This window comes from Neolamprologus brichardi, chromosome 22 (assembly GCF_056152115.1).
Source record: "Neolamprologus brichardi isolate AB-2024 chromosome 22, ASM5615211v1, whole genome shotgun sequence".
Taxonomy (NCBI): domain Eukaryota; kingdom Metazoa; phylum Chordata; class Actinopteri; order Cichliformes; family Cichlidae; genus Neolamprologus; species Neolamprologus brichardi.
Window position 1 is genome coordinate 2,692,736 of NC_142124.1, and position 20,690 is coordinate 2,713,425.

The 20,690-nt window shown below is 42.2% G+C and overlaps 1 protein-coding gene across 4 annotated transcripts in view; it reads right to left on the reverse strand.

Moving 5' to 3' along the window:
- The window catches only part of col14a1b (collagen, type XIV, alpha 1b), a 191,182-nt gene extending 170,735 nt beyond the window's left edge, over window positions 1-20,447 (reverse strand). For 3 of the 4 annotated variants that reach the window (XM_087834562.1, XM_087834561.1, XM_087834559.1), the window contains exons 1-3: window positions 20,340-20,447; window positions 18,810-18,924; window positions 8,495-8,611 (exon numbers count right to left, since the gene is read on the reverse strand). In XM_087834562.1, the coding sequence (XP_087690688.1) occupies window positions 8,495-8,611; window positions 18,810-18,891 (199 nt within the window). In that variant the 5' untranslated portion in view covers window positions 18,892-18,924; window positions 20,340-20,447. The remainder of the gene's footprint in view (window positions 1-8,494; window positions 8,612-18,809; window positions 18,925-20,339) is intronic. The other variant, XM_087834563.1, reaches the window with a different exon arrangement.
- Window positions 20,448-20,690: the final 243 nt, after the last annotated feature.

Here is a 20,690-nt window from a genome sequence, read left to right on the forward strand (position 1 = left end):
GTTCATTTCTCGTGCTTTTCCTGCTGCTGGAGAACAAACGTTCCCGTTGGGATTCATAAATCTTAAACTGTCAGTTACCAAATCCAATTTCTTCTGCAGCAGCTGCTCCTTCAAATTGACTGACAGCAAAAACCAACATGATACGCCGCTTTTTCAATAGCAATTGCTTCCTTGAACTTTTGACTGTCAGAAACAGCATCTTCAACCCTGAAGACATTTTAATTCAATTAAATAACAACTGGTTTGTTTCACATTTTGGAAGTAAAAAGGTAAATGACTCGAGTCTTGGGCTCGACCAGGAATAGACGAGCCTGATGAAAACCATTCTGCAGAGCTCTACAAAAACATCCCTGCTGATTAAGAAAATTAACTGCTGCTCAGTCGCTGCCTTTCCACCTTCATTACCCTCGCTCCGACACCAGCAGCCTGCAGCGTGAAGATGATCGTTCCCGTCGTTTGCTCCCTGCACTTAGCCCCGAAGGCACTCAGTCATCCCGCCACTTTCACTTACTTTTTAGAAATAATTTTTATCCTTTTCTTCAAAACGAAGCACTTCCTTAGGCAACATGTTGCAAAGCGAGCCTGCGTGAGCACATTTCAGAAATAAGGGCATCATGCTCTGCTAAAATGTCAAGGCTATTTGGAAACCCGTAAGACTGTATGAAAATGAAGCTTGTGAGGCTGCAGTGTTCACGACTGAGACGCTGAAAGCTTTCTCGGCCGACAGTACAATGTGTGAAAAATGAGAAAAGGCCTCTGTGCTTTAAGGTTTCTATAAAATCATACGTAAGAGTGGGGCAGAACATCTGTGGCTGCCCATCGCTGTTTGATTGCTTTGTCTAATTTAGTAATTGATTACTAATTGAGCTCAGTGAATAAGTAACCAGGAACACACACCTACGAACTCGCAGGACTTTTATAATCTTTTTCTCTCTCATGGTTGCTATAGGAGTCGCCGACATCTCATCGTCCTCAGTCAGACCAAAGCTCTTCGTGTTCTCCTTCACTCCATACTCGAATCTTCTTCTCGTCCTCTTGCCTGGCAGCTCCATCTTTGGAGCATCCTTTGTCCAACATACCCACACCCTCCTCTGCACATGTCCAAACCATCTCACCCGTGCCTCTTTGGCTTCATATCCAAATCTGAGCTGTTCCTCTGATGTACTCCTTTTTGATCTCGTCCATTCTGGTCACTTCCAATGAAAATCTTAAGGAAAATCTTCATCTCTTCCAACTTGATTTCCTGTCTTTTATGCAGTGCCACCAAACTATGCATCACTGCAGGTCCCACTACCATCTTGTAAGTCTTCCCTTCCACTCCTCCACTTTCTGTCACAGACAGAGATGGGCAGTAACGCTAAACGGTATTGCAAAAACGGTAATTAGATTACGTTACTTTCCCGTAGGAACGCTGCGTTACTGCGTTACTAAAACCGTGATTTTTTGCGAGAATGTCTCATGACAGTGACGTAAGCGAGTGCGACGTTCGTGACAACAGCTGTGTGCAGATCAACAATGGATCATATATCGAGTGCAGAGAGAGTATGAGCGTGCAGCGTTTAAAGCGTGGAAGTACTGACCTTACTTTGAGTTTGATTCCATAAAAAGTGACAAAAACATTAGTGTCCGTTGTGCGTGGGAAGAAAACTTCTTTTTACAGCGAAAAAACCCCTAAACTTCCGAGCAAGCACCGAGTAGCTACGACGTAATGGGAAACTCACAGAGAAACTCGCGGATTCTTCCACTGACCGCTGCACACCTGCACCAGGGTAACCCTCCGCCTACCCCACTCCTGCTTTACAGGTGAAAATAGAGCAACAGGACCGCTAGTCTTTGACTTTATTTATTTTCTGCTGTGTTTTACTTGCATCTATTTGAAAGACTGAGTGTAAACACAAAAAATATTTTATTTTATGTGCTGGAATGTGCAGAAAATAGGTTTAAATGTTAAACTAATTTCTTCCAGTCAGAGAATGTTGCAGATAATTAAATTTTTACTTGATGCATAAAGTTAAAAGATTAAAACTAATAAAACAAGTTTTAAAAAGAGACTTTTCCATTTGATTACATTTTGTATGATGATTATGTAGAAAAAGTAGAATTGGGCTGAAAGATCTATCACTTTATCACCTATTCAGGTTGTAAATCGTGTTTTTAAAAAGTAACTAAGTAATTAATTACTTTTGAAAATAAGTAATCAGTAAAGTAACTGGATTACTTTTTTGGTAAAGTAATCAGTAATTAGTTACTGATTACCTTTTTCAAGTAACTTGACCAACACTGTTCACAGATCACCCCGATGCTCATCAGCCTAAACTCTCTTCCTCACCTTCCTGTGGTGACCTGGAGGCAAGCATCATTCATTCCTCCTTCCTCCTCAGCACCTCCACCTCTTTCTGTGCACCTAGCCTTCCAGTACTTTTATTATTTCACTTTTATGCCAATCACTTGTTACATGTTTATACTCATGGCTATACTTATGTAGCAAGTCTACATTCCTGTCTACAACTAATTTCTGCATTCCCAAGCCCAAGCTCTGGGATTGTTTCCTGCTAGTCATCTACCAGCAAGTTTCCATTCTTTCCATCCACACAGCACAGGTAGTGCACCCTGATCGTGTAACAGCATGCATTATTCTCGTTGCTGTTCGGTTCATTAAGAGCCTGCCAGCTGTCTTTCATCTGACTTCTTCATTTTGGTCCTTTGGCTTGCCAGTTTCTTGCAGCTTAAAATAAATTCCAATTAGGTGGTTTTGAATTGCTTTCCAGAACAGGATTGTGTGCGTACTGCCCAACCCTTTACACAGTGCCACAAAAACAACATACAACAGTAAGTAAGCCTTCAGTTTAGTCACCAAATGAAAACAGAGCCATTCTCTGAAAATAGAAACAAAGAGAAACACGTTATGAACATGTTTTTCTTTCTTTGACAGGAGCTACAGATTTACTTTTCAGTTTTATATCCAACATCCTTCTTTCCACTTGCTCTCTTCCTGCCTCTCCAGCTCTATCCTGGCGTCTAGTATCTCCCTCCATTTGTATTCCTGTGTCACTCCCTCCATCTGCCCGATTCTACCTCAGAGTATCAGGGGAAAGCTGCACCTTATCTGACTTTTTCTCTATTACTACGATCAAATAGACATTCAAACCACACCAAAAGCTACAGGTTTACTTAGCCATTGGCTGACAGCAACACGAGCAGGTTGACTTCACCTTCAAAATCAAGGCTACAGTCGACTTGTGCATCTGGCACTGAGATAACTGGTTCAAACACATGGAAGCTTTTTCTCTCATAAAGTGTTAAAACACTACTTAAACCTTCTCAGCAGGTAAAAGGAGGACAAAATATTCAATATTCGGAACATTTAACATATGATTAAAGACCCGAGATCAGCATGATGCAAAACAGTGTTTTGGGTTCTTGCTACTTCACTTTTCCAGGATGGAGGAGGTCATCTACTAATGGGAAGGTTGATGGCTTGATGCTAAAGTGTCCTTGGCTACTGAAATCCGAGATCTCCAATGCGCCCATTGGAGTGCGACTGAGACATGTTGTTTACGTGCTTCGAGTGCTCAAGGAGAGCAGATCTATATAAGAACCATTTACCATCCATGCATTTCATGTTTGTTGACTCTAATCTCTCCACGCCCCTGTTTTCTCCCCACCCGATCAGAAAGGGAGTTCTTCCTCCCCACCATCACCACTTATTCAGCTTTCGTTACCTGATGGCTCGAGTTCTGTTCCATATTTGCAGAGTTGTTCCTCATAGAAGAAAATGGTTTCTTATTTATGTTGTGGTGAACTGAACTGTGAAAAACATCTATTTGAACTGAACATTGGAAATTAAGTCAATGGCATTTTTGGCCTTACAGATTTCCATCCATCTTTACACATTAGACATTCTTTTGGAAATAAGACCAAGTCTGTAGGAAGTTTCTGTAGCTTTTGACAGGTAGCTCAACTACCACCAACTCTTTGCCATTTATATGTGCAGCCCGTTCTCACTCCCGAGGCGTAACATGCCGACGTTTTGTCACGTCCCGCGGCATTCCTGAGGAACGCGAAAGGAGACCTTCGGCGTTCTTATGGTACGCGGCGGGTTATGGCCGAAATCCAGTGCAATGACGCTCCCGCGGTAATAGACGTTCCAGCCCTGTATTCCAGCCCTAAACCTAACCTTATCCCTAGCCCTAACCATAACCTTTTTCCTGACCTTATCCAGGACTGTAATGATGTTAAATAGCGTGTTTCTAAGCAATTTGAAGAAAAAGAGCGAACATGTGTAGATAGAGTCCATACGGTTCTCATATTTCCTCATTTTTTCCGAGGTCGTCATTTAGGAACGTGGTGGGTAGCCGAAAACGTAATATGTTGACGATTTGTCACCTAGCCTAAAATGTTACGCTGTGGGAGTGAGAACGTGTTGATATGCGGTTATGCATGCACTATGATTTTAGTACATTTAGCTGCTACTTCACTGAACGAAGAGTAGGAGCTATTTTTCTCCTCTGCTGATGACCCGTCCAAACAGCCTTTCTGATAATGTCTTTATAAATGCTCTGAAGGACGCCTCATGCTGCCCACACGTGCTGTGGGAACATTCAAACTGTGCTGTTACTGAACGAATCCTTGCAACTCTCCATCATAACAGTAGCAGGACTTGGGGACGGGTTGACAGTTTGAAAAGCAGCACCTTTTCCTACTGCAATAAAATATCCCTTTTTAGCCTGATGTCTCCCTCAGAGGGAAAAATATCCACCGAGACGACAGATAAGAAACGGCAAAAGAAACTCTAAGAAAAACGTTGCCTCTCTGCTCTGGACAGCGTCTCAACATCAGCAGCTGATTCCAAACTGGGTGTTTCAACAGACGAGTTCATAAATCTGTTCCAGTTCTTACAGCATTTCTTGCAGTTCACCTGGGAATACTGAGGGGATTAAAAACAACACTGTTGTTCTCCAAGTTCAGCATACTCAAGCACACACACTCTAATTAGGGCTTCGTGTTCTCCGTTTCTTAATCCATTTTTATCCTCCCCACCAAATGAGACACACCTAAAATTAACCTGAATCAGAGGAAGTGTTGGCATTTATTTGGCAGCGCTCTGAAGAGAGCTGAGCAGTGTTAAATTAGACTGTACAAGCTTTGAATCAAAGTGATGTTTGTATCGATAAAAATAAAACAACTGTTCTCATTTAGACAGACGAATGCCCACGAAGCAGCTTTATATTTAACACTTGTTGGTAGAAAAACCTTGAACAACTCTAAAAATAAACCCAGCATTCATCTTCTCTCAGACTGGGATCCAAACTTTTATGTCTTTGGAAGAATTTATTGTTTATGGAGAAATTGAATCATATATTTTAAATTAGGGCTGCTCGAATTTTAATCTTGATTACGATCTGGGCTTTCAACGATCATTAAAAATGACTGAGCCGATTATTAGCCCCTCCCTCGTGCTTCACTCTCGTGCTGCTCCGTGTGGCGAATCGAGCGCACCTCTCTGCATTTCGAACATGTGTCACAACAATTAAGAGCAGCGGTCTCCAACCTTTTTTGCGCCACGGACCGGTTTATGCCCGACAATATTTTCACGGACCGGCCTTTAAGGTGTCGCGGATAAATACAACAAAATAAAACTAGTACCGGTACCAAAAAAAAGAAGATTTATTCATAACACACGTGAAAAGACCCAGGTAAACTGAGTAAACGATAAAAACGATAACAAAATAACACTGAAAACCGATAAAAACCCTGAAAACTATACATTTCACACCTGAGCCTCAACTCTCACAGCCCGGTACCAAACGACTAACGGACCGGTACCGGTCCGAGGCCCGGGGGTTGGGGGACCGCTGATTAAGAGGACCCCGAGATCTCGCAAAACAAACTCGGGATCTCGCAAACGTTTTAGCCGCATTCTTCGGACGCTGGCTCGAAGCCGACCGGGAGGTCGAGGCACGATGTGCTGGGAAAGCGGTGTTCCTCCCGGCTGTAGTAGGTCTCGACCTCCCGTTAGCTTCAAGCTAATGGGAAGAATGCGGCTAAAACTTTTGCGAGATCTCGCAAAAGTTTTGCGAGATCCCGAGTTTGTTTTGCGAGATCTCGCAAAAGTCTGTCTTAATTTTTTTTTCTCCCATGTCCCCTGCAGGGCTCCGTAATTATTCAACACATTGTTATTGTTAAATAAATATCGTCAAATAATCGAGATCTCAATTTCAGTGAAAATAATCGGGATTATCATTTTTGCCATAATCGAGCAGCCCTATTTTAAATAACATGCATTCCCATGATGCTGACGCGGCTCCTATATCATCCAAAATAAAAGTCTCTTTATGACACATTAAGTAGTTTATAAACTAATAACACTTGCAAACAACAGCATGACTCAAATTCCAGGCTTTCAAGCTTCGCATCCATATAAACAGACAGTAAAGATGTCCACAGTGCACCTGCTTCCACTAACAGTGATTAAAAAGTTTTGGCCACAAGTTTGAAACTGAGTAATACCCCTTATGCATATAATCACAATGTAGCTGAGGAACTATATACACCAACTATACACACATCATCATTTTACAGCTGTAATTACAGTCAGCGTATGACAAAGAATTCCTTCCTTTAAAATGTAAAAGCAATAAAAACAGCACACGCTCCATGATTCAAAGTCAGGAATTCAGATCAAAAAAGAAGTGCAGAGCTTTTCATTTGAAAAGCTGCACCAGGATGACAGAGTCTGTGAGAGCCAAGTAAGTATAGTGCCAGTTTACAGTCAGCTACCAGTTAATTAGGAGCACCTGGATGAAACGTATGCAGGCTTGCCCTTTAAACAAACCCTCCTTCAAGAACCTTTAGAGTCATCCTGGAAACTCCAATTTATCAACTCCATTTGTGCACACTGGCTATAAATAAATAAATAGATTAATTTCAGTGTGTCTCTATTCAAGGACACTTACGTGTAGTATCCCACATGCACCTGAAAATGAGTGAGTGTTGTTCACTTCAACAGAAATCAGCATGTTGTCTGAACATAAAGCAATGAGGCACTGATCTGTACCTCCTGACTGACTGTGTGGTTAAACCGAGACGTCTGTGCTCCAGTTTTGTGAGTGAAATTGTGAGAGAAGTAATTTTTAAAAAGAACAGAATAAATAAAGAATCGTCCTTCTTTCATCACACAGCCAAGATGCCGACTACTGAGGATGTGAGGCGCACGGCGCTGCTGTGGGGAAGTCTTCACTTATGTACAGATGCAGCTGAACTGGATACAAAATACATCCCATTGTCATCAATAAAACCTCAGCTTCAGCCAAAGCGTTGCCGTACCCGTGTTCAGCTGGACGTCGTTTTACAGAGCTGTAAAAGCCAAACTCGTCAAAGCCTCGATCAATAAATCAAGAAAACGTCAGCCGCAACCAACCACAGGCTACCACACCGGGCACACGAACAGCTCCGTATCAGTTATATCAGATGTCTCTCTCTGCACGGTGAGTTATGAACCAGCATGCCAGCGAAAACCGCATAAAAAGGTCGATTTGTTTCCCCTCAGGGGAAGAAGTTCAACTGCTGCGCTCCGCCGTGCATAGCTAGGATTTTTTTGTCCCACAAGCAAAAGACAAATACTGCATTGTTAAAACATGATTTATGAAAAGACATTATTCATATTAATTTGCAGATGCATTAATCTGCATCTGTTCTTCATCTCAGAGCACTTTTTTGTCATTTGAGAACAAAACTGGTGCAGCTTTTTACTGCTGACGGCGATCGGTCTTTAATGACACGCCTTCCTGCAGCCATCGCTGCTGAGGGACCCTTGAGCAAAGCACGAGACAGCCGATCCATCACAGAGGTGTGACTGAGGGCAAATTGCGAATTCCTCGTCAAATTTCCCGGACAAATCAAGTCTAAACTGGAAAGTCTGTGCAGCAGCTCTGTGCAAAGGTGAAGCCTGGAAGCACTCAGCCTGTGGCGCACGGTCATGTTCAAAGAATTTAGTTTATTCATTTTGTTTGATTTTTGCAAATGATGAAGCACGGATGTAGACAAAGTCTGATATCCCACTCTCACAGCAGTCATCATATCACACTTCAGTTACATCGTCTCTCCCAACTTAGCAAATTTCTCACTACGTGTAGCAACTTCCCCGAAATGTTTACGGCCCTCGCTGCGCCACACCGGAGGTCAGCACAGGGACAGATTTCTCTCTGCGAGCAGCTCACAGCAGGGCCGAGAGACAAAAGATGCATTCTGTGGCTCCGCAAGCGATTGTTAAACTCACAGCACAGCCATCATCTAAACTAACCACACTGTGGCAGAAAAACTAATCGTGTGTGATTTTGTAAGCAGCTTTAAGTCTGACTGCCACCGAAAAACCAACAAACTAAACACAACTAAATGTGATAGTCACCGTCAGACCAATTTCCCTCTTTTTAATGATGAAGCTGCTAATAAGAGCTGGAGACGGTGTAGGCACAGACTCAGGATCAGTTCTTACCTGGTCGTGTGGTGTAAACGACTTTGTAGCTTTCAAACTGTCCTTTGGGTTCTTTCCAAGACACGTGCAGCTCGGTGGGGCTCAGGACTTTGGTGCGAAGCCTTCTTGGTGATGAAACTAGACATAAAAAAGAAACAATACACAGCTTTACACAATAACTGTCAGTTTGATATTTAGTGTATACATGTGCAGAATGAGTGGTGATAAAACTCCTGATCATGCACCATCAACATCCAATATTTTGCTGTAATATTGGGAATGAAACTGATGTCATCATTCATTTATTAGTAGATCGTGTCCATAACAATGGATGGAGTTCAATTTAGCGCGACATGGTGTCATACAGCTGCAGGAAAACGTTTCAGTCCTTTCAGAATAAAAGACGACCTGAAGCATCATGTGATTTGCGTCACTTCCTCCAAATAAAATGCTCAAAAAGGACAGAAAGTTACGTTTATATGTCATCCAGTCACAAAAAACTTTGTCTTCTGGCTTTTTGATCTTCAGCAAAAACTTCTAAGAACTAAAAATTCTGCAGAGCTCGACTTTGTCCTGGTAGCTTTGAGCACCACTACTCCTCTGTAACTACCAAACCTACATTTACACTCTTTGGCCCTCGTAAATATGTAACATCAGCTCAACGTGATCAAAATATAACTTACTGGGTTACATTTTATTAGTCTCACACTTTCAGGACAGATATAGATTCTGTCAGTTGTAATATTCACCTATTGTATATGTGCAGGCATCATTTTATAAATTCAATATTCAAAAATAAAAAAAACTATTTCAATTAACAAAATAAGATGCTTCTATTTTTTGTGGATCAGTAGCGGCCTTTCCATGAGCCTTTCCCCTCCAGCAGACTCCACCCTCATGGTGTTTTGTTCTCCGCCTGCTGCAACTTCTGGTTGGGGCTACTCTTCAGCTCAAAGATGGCGGAGCTGGAGTCTGTATGATCTTTACACGACAGACTCACCGAAGAAGCAGCAGAAGGATAGCCAGCTGACAGAAAAACAAGGAACAGGAAGAGCTGGGGCTAGCTGACATTTCAAAATAAGAGCAAGGAACCTGTCCACTTCTAAACTGAGCAAGGTTGGCATTCTTTTGGATCATTTTGGCAGCTGTTAACTTACGTCTACGTATATCTGGCAAACACTGAATTGATTTTTTTAGTTCCTATTTATGCAAAAATATCTCACCAAAAACTTTCCCCTGCAACTGTACGCAACAAAACGTTTCCCCTTAATTAGTCACAAAGAGCATCAGCGCTCAGGAAGTTTTACAATCTGCACGTTTCACAGAATCTGCTCCCCGTCTGTTTTACTTCAACGCACTCGTTCATCCGCTGAGCGCAAAACACAACTGCGACTGACTCGAGTTAGATTGAACTCCCTCCAGAGTTATGATGGCGTCGAGGCGGGCGATCCATCTGTGCTTTTAAACCGTGAGGAAAGAGGAGAAAAAGATAAGGAAGGATAAATTGTATCTCATCCAAGTAGAGGATACACATCAGAGAGATTAGCTTGCACAGATGTCACATTAAAAAAAAAGCCCCAAAAGTCCCATTTTCCTCCTTCTCCTCATCCTCCTGCTCTATTGACGAGCCTGCACTGTGCTCGCCTCCTGTCTGCATCAAAGCGACACCCCTGCCTCTCATCCTGATTAGTTGTTGTCCCCGTCCGCACCCTAGAGGTCCACATATCCCCCCCCCATTCTTCACCTATATTCATTTTCTCCAGCTTACGCGCTCACTGTCACCTCATCTGTCCCCGAGTTGTATTCCCTATATCCTTGCTTGTCCTGATCTCATTTTCTTTCCCTTTTTATTAGTTTGTTTTCTGCATCTGTGCTTTGAAATATGTCAGGGTGAGAAGAGGATGACAAAAAGGAGGGAATGCGACTTCTTTTTAACTGTTAAGAGAAAAAATAACAAAGGAACCAAAAGGAAAGGCGCTGGAATAGCATCTCCACACTATTCCTCTCCTGTCCTCAGCAGGAGCACCTGATCCACTGAGCTGCACAATGTCCACACACACTTTACAACGGCCTCAACCTGTGCACAAAACCTCCGAAAGGTCACCAACACTGCATCGGGGGAACTTTGTTGTCACAGTTCACCAAGCGTGTTGTGTTTTTGCATAGACGCTGGTTTAAAACACAGGGATAAGGCTATTGTAAAGCACTGCAACGGCAGAAACCACATTTCCAGAGTCAACAACCAGAACAGCCTATCATTTCCACACCAGCAGCGCCAAATCCCAGATAATAAATATGCATTATTCCCCAGTTTGCTTTGGTGAACTGTGGAAAAAACAGAAAAGCCAGGGGGTGGAAAATAAGATATGAAACCCACAAACTCGTCTGTGTGTTTGTGTACTCATTATGAGGTGAGCCATCTGCTGCTGCGACTTCTTTAAATACCTACACGGAGATTGACGCCTGCTGTAGCTCAAAAGCTCAAGAGCGGAGTAAACAAGAGCCTTGTAAGAATGGTTCACCCAAAAAACCCCAAACTGTGGGTAAAGTCACCTCTTATGTCTGCATGTGTGCGTGCCGCTTTCTCCGGGTGTGACATGATAACATGAAACTGGCACGTTTGAAGAGAAAGTAACAGTTTTAGGTCGATTTAGATTAAATCAAAGATTTAGTCGAGCCGATCGGCTCGTCGCCCAATCGTCTGCAGCATTTTGAGTGAACCACGTCTTTATGCAAAGAGGTTATCTGCAGAAAACTGCTCATGTAGGTATACAAAGAAACTTGAGCTCAGCACAGGAAGGATAATCCTGATTTTAGTGGAGAAGATATGAAGCTGGTGCATTCCACAGCAGACAAATATACAGAAACACACATAAGGAATACAGTACCAGTGATTGCACCAACCTGCGGATGAGAGCGAGGGCTGCATGGGATTTCGGCTCAGGTACTACAGATCTCTGTCTTGGAAACAAAGGATGCTCTCTCGTCTGAAGAGAGCTGCTCAAATCCCAAATGATTCGAGAAGCAGATTTCGCACGGCTCTGTTTGTAGTGGTTGAACTCGGTCGCGTGTTCCCGTGTGCCACATCTGCATACGTGTGCATTAATTATGTATACGTGTCCGCAGATGGAAGCAAGTGTTTTCTGATGTTTCCACATTAAAAAACATTCTTCATGCACTTTGTTCCGGGGAGCTCAGGTGGTTGTTTAGAAACCTGCCGGTTCCTTTGCAGCTCCATGCACACATGCCTTTTACACACACACACTCATAGAAAGCTGCAGGATTTCTCTGCGGGATTGTATTATCACGCAGAGACAAGTATTGGACGGCGAGCGAAGAGTCTGGTGACGACAAAAGGCCTCACCAGTAGAGATGGGAACTTAATTCTCATCTATTTTTCATGGAGGATCCTGTGCAAACAGCCGAGGATGGAGAAGGCCCCACCGCACCCTCCGTGAGCGGTGTGGCAAGCCGGAAGTGCAAAGTTTGAAGTGCATTTAAAGTCATGAGAGCAGACTAAAAGGGCAATATTAGGCAAAAGGGCAATAGTGAGCAGAGAGGAAAGAATAAGGAAGGTTTAACAGGAACTATTAAAAAACAAGTTGGAGTTTTCTGCAAATCAGAGTCACTTTGAAAAATACTCTGACACTGAGGTTCTTATTACCAAACACACTCTCATCTTAAAGATGCAACACAGGACATTTTAACACCAGTAAATCATTTTTACACATCGGGATAATTACTGCACAGCACTCCTTATTTTTCCTTCACATACCTAACACCACGGCATGAGGTGCAAAAGGTCTTTAATTGTTTTACACCACAAAACAAGAAAGCAGTGCTGAAGGCAAACTGTGCTGTCAGCAACGGAAAGAAATATTGGAGTGCAACAGGTTTGAGTCGCTGCTCATTTCTTTTGCTAGGAAAATGGGATAAGCTAGGAGTGTCCAACTCCAGGCCTCGAGGGCCGGAGTCCTGCAGGTTTTAGATCACCCTGAGTCAGCACACATGAATCAAATGATTAGTTCATTAGCAGGCCTCTGGAGAACTTCAGGACATGTTGAGGAGCTAATTTAGCCATTTGGATCAAGGACACATCTAAAACCTGCAGGCCCTCGAGGCCTGGAGTTCCCCACCCCTGGCTCAGACCCTCTTAGGAAAGTTATTTGTTTAACTAGTCTTCAGGAAAATTTCTCCAGGCTTCTTCAAGGACATTCAAAGTTCTCATTTGGATGTTGGCTGTCTTACGTTTCATGTTAAGATCCCTCCACACAGCTTCATGTTGTGGAGCCCGCTCATTGACTGGTCCAGGTTTCCCTTACTGCAGCGGTCTCCAACCTTTTTTGCGCCACGGACCGGTTTATGCCCGACAATATTTTCACGGACCGGCCTTTAAGGTGTCGCGGATAAATACAACAAAATAAAACTAGTACTGGTGTTCTGACAAACCATCCTACTTTGGCAAAACGTCCTACCGTAAGTAGTTTATGCACATTTCTGCATCACAGAGTAATTCAGCACAAATTTAAGTAGGTATGACGGATTGCCACTTAACTTTGCCCATCAGAGTATGCTGGTAGCTCATATGCATACAGCCAGGATGGTTTTCCACTTCATTTTACCCGTTAAAGTATGCTTGTAGGTAACATTTACAAAGGTAGCATGGTTTGGCACTGAAATGTAGCTATTAAAGTATGCTTCTAGCTCAGATTAACAAAAGTAGGACAATTTGCCACAAAATTTTAGCAGTTTAAGTAGGTTTGTAGGTGACATTCACAAAGGTAGGTTGGTTTGGCAGTTAATTTTACCGGTCAGAGTATTTTTCTAGCTAATATTCACAAAGGTAGGACAATTTGCCACTGAATTTTGTGTTGTGCGCATGCGCAGAAACAACAGGTACCGAAAAAAAAGAAGATTTATTCATAACACACGTGAAAAGACCCAGGAAAACTGAGTTAACGATAAAAACGATAACAAAATAATGCTGAAAACCGATAAAAACCCTGAAAACTATACATTTCACACCTGAGCCTCAACTCTCGCAGCCCGGTACCGGTCCGAGGCCCAGGGGTTGGGGACCACTGCCTTACTGCACTGGCAGTGTGTTTTGTGATCCTGACTTTGCAATCAGACACTAGAGAGTTACTGTCTGAGTTACTTTCCTGACCTGCTTTAATACTTACTGATGTTCATTTAAACCAAAACCTTCAAACTGCGATTCCTCTATGAGACCTGTGACCCCAGATTTTCAGTCCAGTTCTGTTGTAGTTTGCCAAACCTCAGCCTTTTCTCCCTGTTCCTCTTACTAAAGAATGTCTTCCTCTGAGACGTTTCCGATGATGCTTTAGTGAACAATGAAAGGATCAACTGAAGAACCAGACGTATCTCTCAGGTCTCGTGTCCTGTCTTTTAGATACTTTTCACTTGCTGTAAATAGTTTTCTTTTGAATCTTGCTTCTTCGTCTCCCACACTTGTTCGATTTCCTCTATGCTTTTTAATGACACACTGCTGAGATACGCCAAGATTTCAGTGAACATTTTGGGAATCAGCTTGTTGGTGCAAAAATGCCATTTTATGCCTGTCAAACTGTTATCTTTGGCATTTTCTGTAGTTTCAACTAAAGAAATGGGAACAAATCATATGGTTTGTGACAGGCTGTAACAAAGTGGCTTAAAATACAATGTAAAAACGTCTCTTTGCTAAGATGTTCCCTTGGGTTAGATCACTTTTATATGCTTGAATGAATCATAAGTCAGCATTAAGTGGCTCAACAAACCTCTGATAATGGTAAGTTACAAAGACGGGTCTGAAAATGAATAAAAAAGTAACCAATGTCTAAAAAACTGTGAAACAGTCAAGACTTTTGCACATTGTTGTAAGTAACATCTCAATAAACAATAACTTTGATAACTTTGGCAGTCCTACCATCATTCCACATATTTCATTCCCTTTAATCCCAGCAGTTCTCTTAACTAAACCCTTAAAATGACTTCAGAACAACGTTGGCATTTGGCCACACTCATCACGCCTGTTTCCCCTCCGGGTTTAGATACCTGCTCCTTTATGTCTGCAGGCAACAAAGAAATGAAAAGCTCCTCCAAAGCTGGGACTGAGCCTTTGAAATCATTCTTTGACCTTTTTTTTTTTTTAACGACAGGTGCTGAGCTCGAGGGTGATTTAAGACAAGCGCAGAGTAATTTCTTAAAACAGCCTCAACTTTATGGCACAAAGAAAAAGAAGAAGAAGAAAAAAGTGGAAATGGTTCCTTTGCTTCATATCTATGGATAATTTAAATAGATATGGATTTGTTTATGATATATTATAGCCATTCCTCAGCTTTTCATGTTAGAGTTTCTTCTTCTCTGCAATAAATCAGAGCCGTTGCAGCGAGCAGTTTCACAGGGAGCTGTCCAAGCTGCTCGGAAACCTTTAGCTCTTCCCAGGTCGCTGCTGTAGCCGAGGCTCGCGCACTATAGCCTCGTCACTGAGGAATGCTGCGGTTTCTCTCAGTTTACTCGCACTTTAGCCAAAACCTAGCAACTCTCCTTATTGTGAAAGAGTTATTCTGTTGTTTACTAGACTTATTCTCTCTGCAGAGCGACGGGTGAATATGGACATTATCCCTCCAGGCTTATCAGGATAATATCCTCACTAAAGGAATCGATCTGTTCCAGTGCAAAACACTTTGAAAACCTTAAAAAAAGCATGTTTGGTGAATTTTGAACATGGACTCACAAAAGACAGCGTTTCACTTCCTGTTCACTTTCTCAAGTTTCTCTTCCTCAAATGTTTCACATTAAGAGTTTTACTTCTAGGGGTGGGGGAAAAAATCGATACTTTGTAGCATGGTGATATTTTGTTTGCTAATAATGTATGGATACAGGGACAGCAGAAATCGATATTTTGTTACAAAAAAGGTTTTTGTGCTCTGACTTCAGAGCATGTTGATCCTTTTTCTGAGCAAGAATCCTGACATTCCTTCACTGTCCAAATGTGTTTAATAAACATGACAGTTTACTTATTTTAATTTAAGACATGTTTTATTTTAATTAAGTTTAAAACTTTTTTATTTCATGTAAAATTATATTTTGTTTTAATTTACTTTCAAATTCTTCAGTTGCTGAAGGGGCTGCATAGTTTTCATAAACTGCATAGTTCAGAATAGCTATAATTGTACCAGATGGTTGATTCAGTTAAGTTGGACTAGACTGTAATACAAACCGTTCAGTTTGTCAACAATCAAACTGAAATGAGAGAAAGACTGAGTGTGAGACTTTGATATTAGAGAAAATGAATATTGATAAAGTTTACCTTTATGTACAGAATCTGAATATCGCAAAATATTTTTAAAAAATCGCAATAATATCGTATCGTGGGATGTATGGTGATTCCCACCTCTATTTACTTCCCAGTTATATATAGAATAAAATAATCATAATGTAATAATGTTCATGGTAATGAAAAGAAGCCTTGGTGTCACAGTTAAATACACCGAGGCGAGTTTCTCAACATATTGTTGTAAATAAGAAGGAAAACCGAACCCTCTGACTCCACCACTGTACTCCAACACTCGGCTTTGTCACTATTCACAATATCAGACGAGCACCACAAACTGGTGGTGACTGAATGAGATTAGAGTTGGATTAATATGAAACACAGTGCAGGGTAAAGGGTGGGTGGGCAAGCAGACCACCCATGTACTGTCCTAGCTTTAGAGGCAAGCTTCCAGCCAATCATGACGAGGTATACCCGAGTCACCTGGTAGCGGGCACAAAGGTAAACCAACGCACGATCTGATATCCTCGTGTTGGTGTTGTTCCCAGATCATCATACTAAAGGTTGTTCCAGGATCAACATTGCAAGTGACCAATCAGAATGTTGTGATGTCATACTTTTCCGACTTTGGGAAAAACCGGCGTAAAACAAAAAACTGTACTTATGCTGCGAGAAACCGCCTTTGTCCGCCGATCAACGGACCCTAACTCTGACCCTAACCCTTTAATAAACGCTAAGCAGAATTGATATTGTCCTTGCAACATTGGAATTTCATAAATGCATGAATGGGTTGGTGCGCAAAAGAATAACGTCACAATAATGTGATTGGTCAATTGCAATGTTGAACCTGGAACAACATTTTCATGATGATCTGGGAACAACACCAACACGACGATATCAGATCATCCGTAAAGCAACTACGGTAAGCTCATTTTCACACAGGACGAACTTTCACACTCTCAACATGCTGTTATGGCGTGGCACAGCATCGGCCCGAGTCCTGAGTGCGTGGCTGTGGAACAGCATCAAGTTTAGAAACACTTCATGTTCAGTGTTGCCAAAAACCTTTGAACGTTAGCCAATGCAGAAGGTGTTTGGATGGAGCGCAAGTACCTGACTGTGTTCAAAGCAAAACACTTTAGTATGTTAGAGGGTTTTTCCCCGGCAGACGTGACGCTCGACACATTAAGGCTGATTCCAAACTTCATCTGAGATCCGTGTGGTCGGGTCAAACTCATTCAGCTCAGCCAATTCAGGACACGTCATGAATATCAATCAGTCATTTTCCTTCTTGACAAAAGGTCTAGAAAAATATGGTGTTTAAGATTAAGAGTCATCTCTCACTAACAAGGTAATATATTCAATCCTAAATGGGTTAACCAGGGTGAAAGACAACGTCAGCACGTAGAGTGATTTAAAAAAGGAGGGAAAACAAGACAAACAGCTGCTGATTTAAGAGTCGTGGTGAAGCGTGTTGATGTTACCACGTTAACCAGCAGAAACTTAATCACATTTAGATTCGGGACTGTTGAAGATCTCACAGTTTCTAACACAGACATCTGTCACGGTCATTTCAACACTCCATGGTAACTCATAAATAAGATGAACACGTGTGTATTTTTTAACACAGGTGACAAAACGTGCCACAGCAAAGCGATTCGGCAAAACTGGTTTTCTCATTCCGACTTTGGCATCGAGGCTTTTCCCAGAGAAACAGACAAAAGGATCAAGAGAATAAAAACAACCTTTTTTCCAGAACAAAGCTGCACATCGAAACAGTCGCAGTGAAATTCAGATATGTGACCTGCTGAGTGAAACTGTGGCTGCAAGTATAACAGCTTCAGATTTAGAGAGCGGGACCACACCGAGGTTTATCCAACCAGCAATTAACTTTAGGAGAACGCTAAAGCACAAAAGGTTCTGCAGGCTTTCTAGTCATTTGATACCGTTATGATATCAACCTCAACTTTTTATGGATATATTTGGCCCCTCGCTGGGCTTCTTTGACACCAAAACGCTGAGCCCAAGAAGATTCTGCTGGATGTTACCATCATGGAAAGCCTGTAAAACCCTGTTTTCTCTGGCAATGATCCATCAAATCTGATGTTATCAGCCCATTAAACACCTGTTATCAGTCAGTATCAGCCCATACATGTCAATGATATGCAGTCATCAGTAGCACTTTTAGCCCATTCAGACTTACCAATGAACCTGCGGTGCATGTCTTTGGAGTACCAACCCAAAGACATGCGTGATACTACACCATCTAGCAGCTTACTGGGCTGTTATCCATGAGGGAGAAAGACAGATTGGAGATATAGGAGACCTCCAGTGGTTGCAAAAAGGAGTGCATGGAAAATCTCTATTCATGCTATTAACTAGCTTCGTAGGATAGCTTTAAATATGTGAAAGGGTGCACATGACTATTATTGATTTATTTTAAATTGATCTGTTTCAGTCACGCCATGCTAGTTTCCCCATCTCAGTGCTGTATACACCTTTTCAATCATTTTATCGTCGCTGTCAGGTCCACATTCTCTTTTGAAGAAATTTGTAACTTTGGGTTACAAATGAAATCCCTACAACATCCAAATGTAACGTTTTGTTGCAGTTTTCACCTGGAAACACTTTGACCTTTGCTCCCATTTAACGGTGTGAAAGGAACAAGGAGCGTCATATCTAGGAGGCCACCTACAGGCGACATGTTTGGGACTGATCAGGTCCAATCAGTGGAATGATGAGATCTAAAAGAAAGTGGAAGACCTCGTATGGCCTGTGTTCAACACTCACTAAATCCTGGCTTCTATAAGTAACAGTCTGGGGAAGTCAGTGGATGGATGTAGCTTGGACTGAAAATCCAGACTAGTCCTACATCGTCAGGCAGCCCAGTTCCTCGCTCTTCTACACAGAAGAAAATCTATACATGTGCAAATCCTGACAGTTTAGCACACGGTTGAAAGCTCTGGCTTTCCCTGTGGGGTTTCATTAGGGAAGCTCTGCTTGGGCCCAGTGTGGTGAACTGGGATTGTTGACTCTTGAGTGGACAGCAGTGATACTTACCTTGGCCTTGTGCTGCGTGAGGGAACACAGAGATGAGAAAGAAGCCCAGCAGGCAGAGACTCAGTCTGACTGTGAACCACATCCTGATACCAGCAGACCGAAGGACACGATACACCTGATTGGTAAAGCAGTACAAGAGGAGAAAGCAGACAACAGGGTGGAAAAAAGAGGAAGTAAAAAAGAAATGAACGAGCAGGAAAGGACGGGTCGGGGCGTGAGATTAGGAGGCAACAGAAGAGGAGTCAGACAACCCAGAGAGGATGACAAAGGAGGTGAAAGAACAGAGTACAGAGAGGTGAAAGAAAGAGGAGCAGAGAGGAAAGAAAGAGGAAGAAGACAAAGCAGGATGTGAGGGAGGATGGAGTAATGATAAGAAACAGGAGGGAGGAGGAGAAGGTGAAGAAGATGAAGACATGGAGAAAAACATCATGTCATCCTGTTATCATAAGTTAAATTCAGTCATTTCTGTCCATGTTTATGAATCCAGTCATTGTTTATATTCTGAATGTGCAGAAATATGAAGGCAGACGCGTTTGTGGAGATTTTAATGGAAACGCGACGATCTGATCTCTGGGCCACTGCAGGACTACAAAGCCCCTCCCATCAGATTTCTTTGGGTTGTGACTGTGTTAAGTGTCTTTCTACGCTTACTTTCACAGTTTTCACCCCATAGCAAAGTATTTTTATCAATATAAAAGAAATAATGTCGTAAATTCAAAACATTTATAGAACTGAGTTTTATTATAATCAGATATAATACTTCTGTAAGAATGAAGGTAAATAAAGTCAAGCATGTTTACTCCTGCAAATGGCTGAGGGAAACATTCAAAAATAAAATAAAATAATTAAATAATACAAATAAAAATAATTGCAGTTACTTGTTCGTTACAGCGCCTACAGTTTGTCTCAGTCAGGCTGTTTCTGTTTCTAATATTCGGCTCTTTAGCCAATTTTCTGATATGTTTGATGTTTCTCACAATCACAAGTTGGTATTTTCATCCAGTATTAAGACAGTTTCTGCTGCCATCAAACAGATTTTGATTCATAGAGCTACTGAGAGCAATGCTGCTTTAATATTTCTGAAGAAATTAAAGTAAAAAAGGAGAAAACAAATATTTAATATCCAGTTTTTGTAATAATGCAGGAAGGACTCGGGCTGTGGGCGCTGATCAGCTTCTAACACGTGTTAAGGCGCCGCTAAAGATCTGAACACAGTGACAGCTAAAGCAGCTCCTCGGTGAGGAGAAGCCCGGACGCTGCGCGATCAGTGGAATCGTCTTTTGCGCGCTCCTTCACAGCCGCCCGGTGCTAACAAACACCACAACACATGCTACGCCATCCCTCTCCGCTCCTCTTAATTACAGTAAATAAAAGCAGCGGAAGTTTCTTAATTGAAAAGAGCGCAGGTGAAGCCTGCACGCTGCGCCACCCGCAGCACCACGGCGCGTGGAAGTGGGGAGAAAAGGGTCGCAGATTTTCAAAGCTGATTTCGGAACAACTGTGCGGCGCGTGAATAAAGAGCAGCTTTACCTTCTCAGTTCATAAGTTTGCAGGTTCCGCGGCTCTCCTCCTGACAGCTGTGTGGCGAGCGCAGCAGTCCCCACAGCCACTCTGATTCACGCCGTTCACCAACTCCGCTCTCGACCCCGAGACAAGTTACACGCAGTGCTGCGCGGGACTGCCGATTCAAAATTTCAAAATAAAGTTACAAACTTGCTACAACATGTTTTATTCTTCTTGGTCAGTTTCGTGTTATGCAGAAGGAGCCAGCGCGCACCAGGACAATAAAACACGACACGAAGACGCTGCTGTGATTCTGATGGCGTCTCAACTCGCTTTGATTGGTCCAGTTTTGCGATATTGAATATTAAAATAGTTACA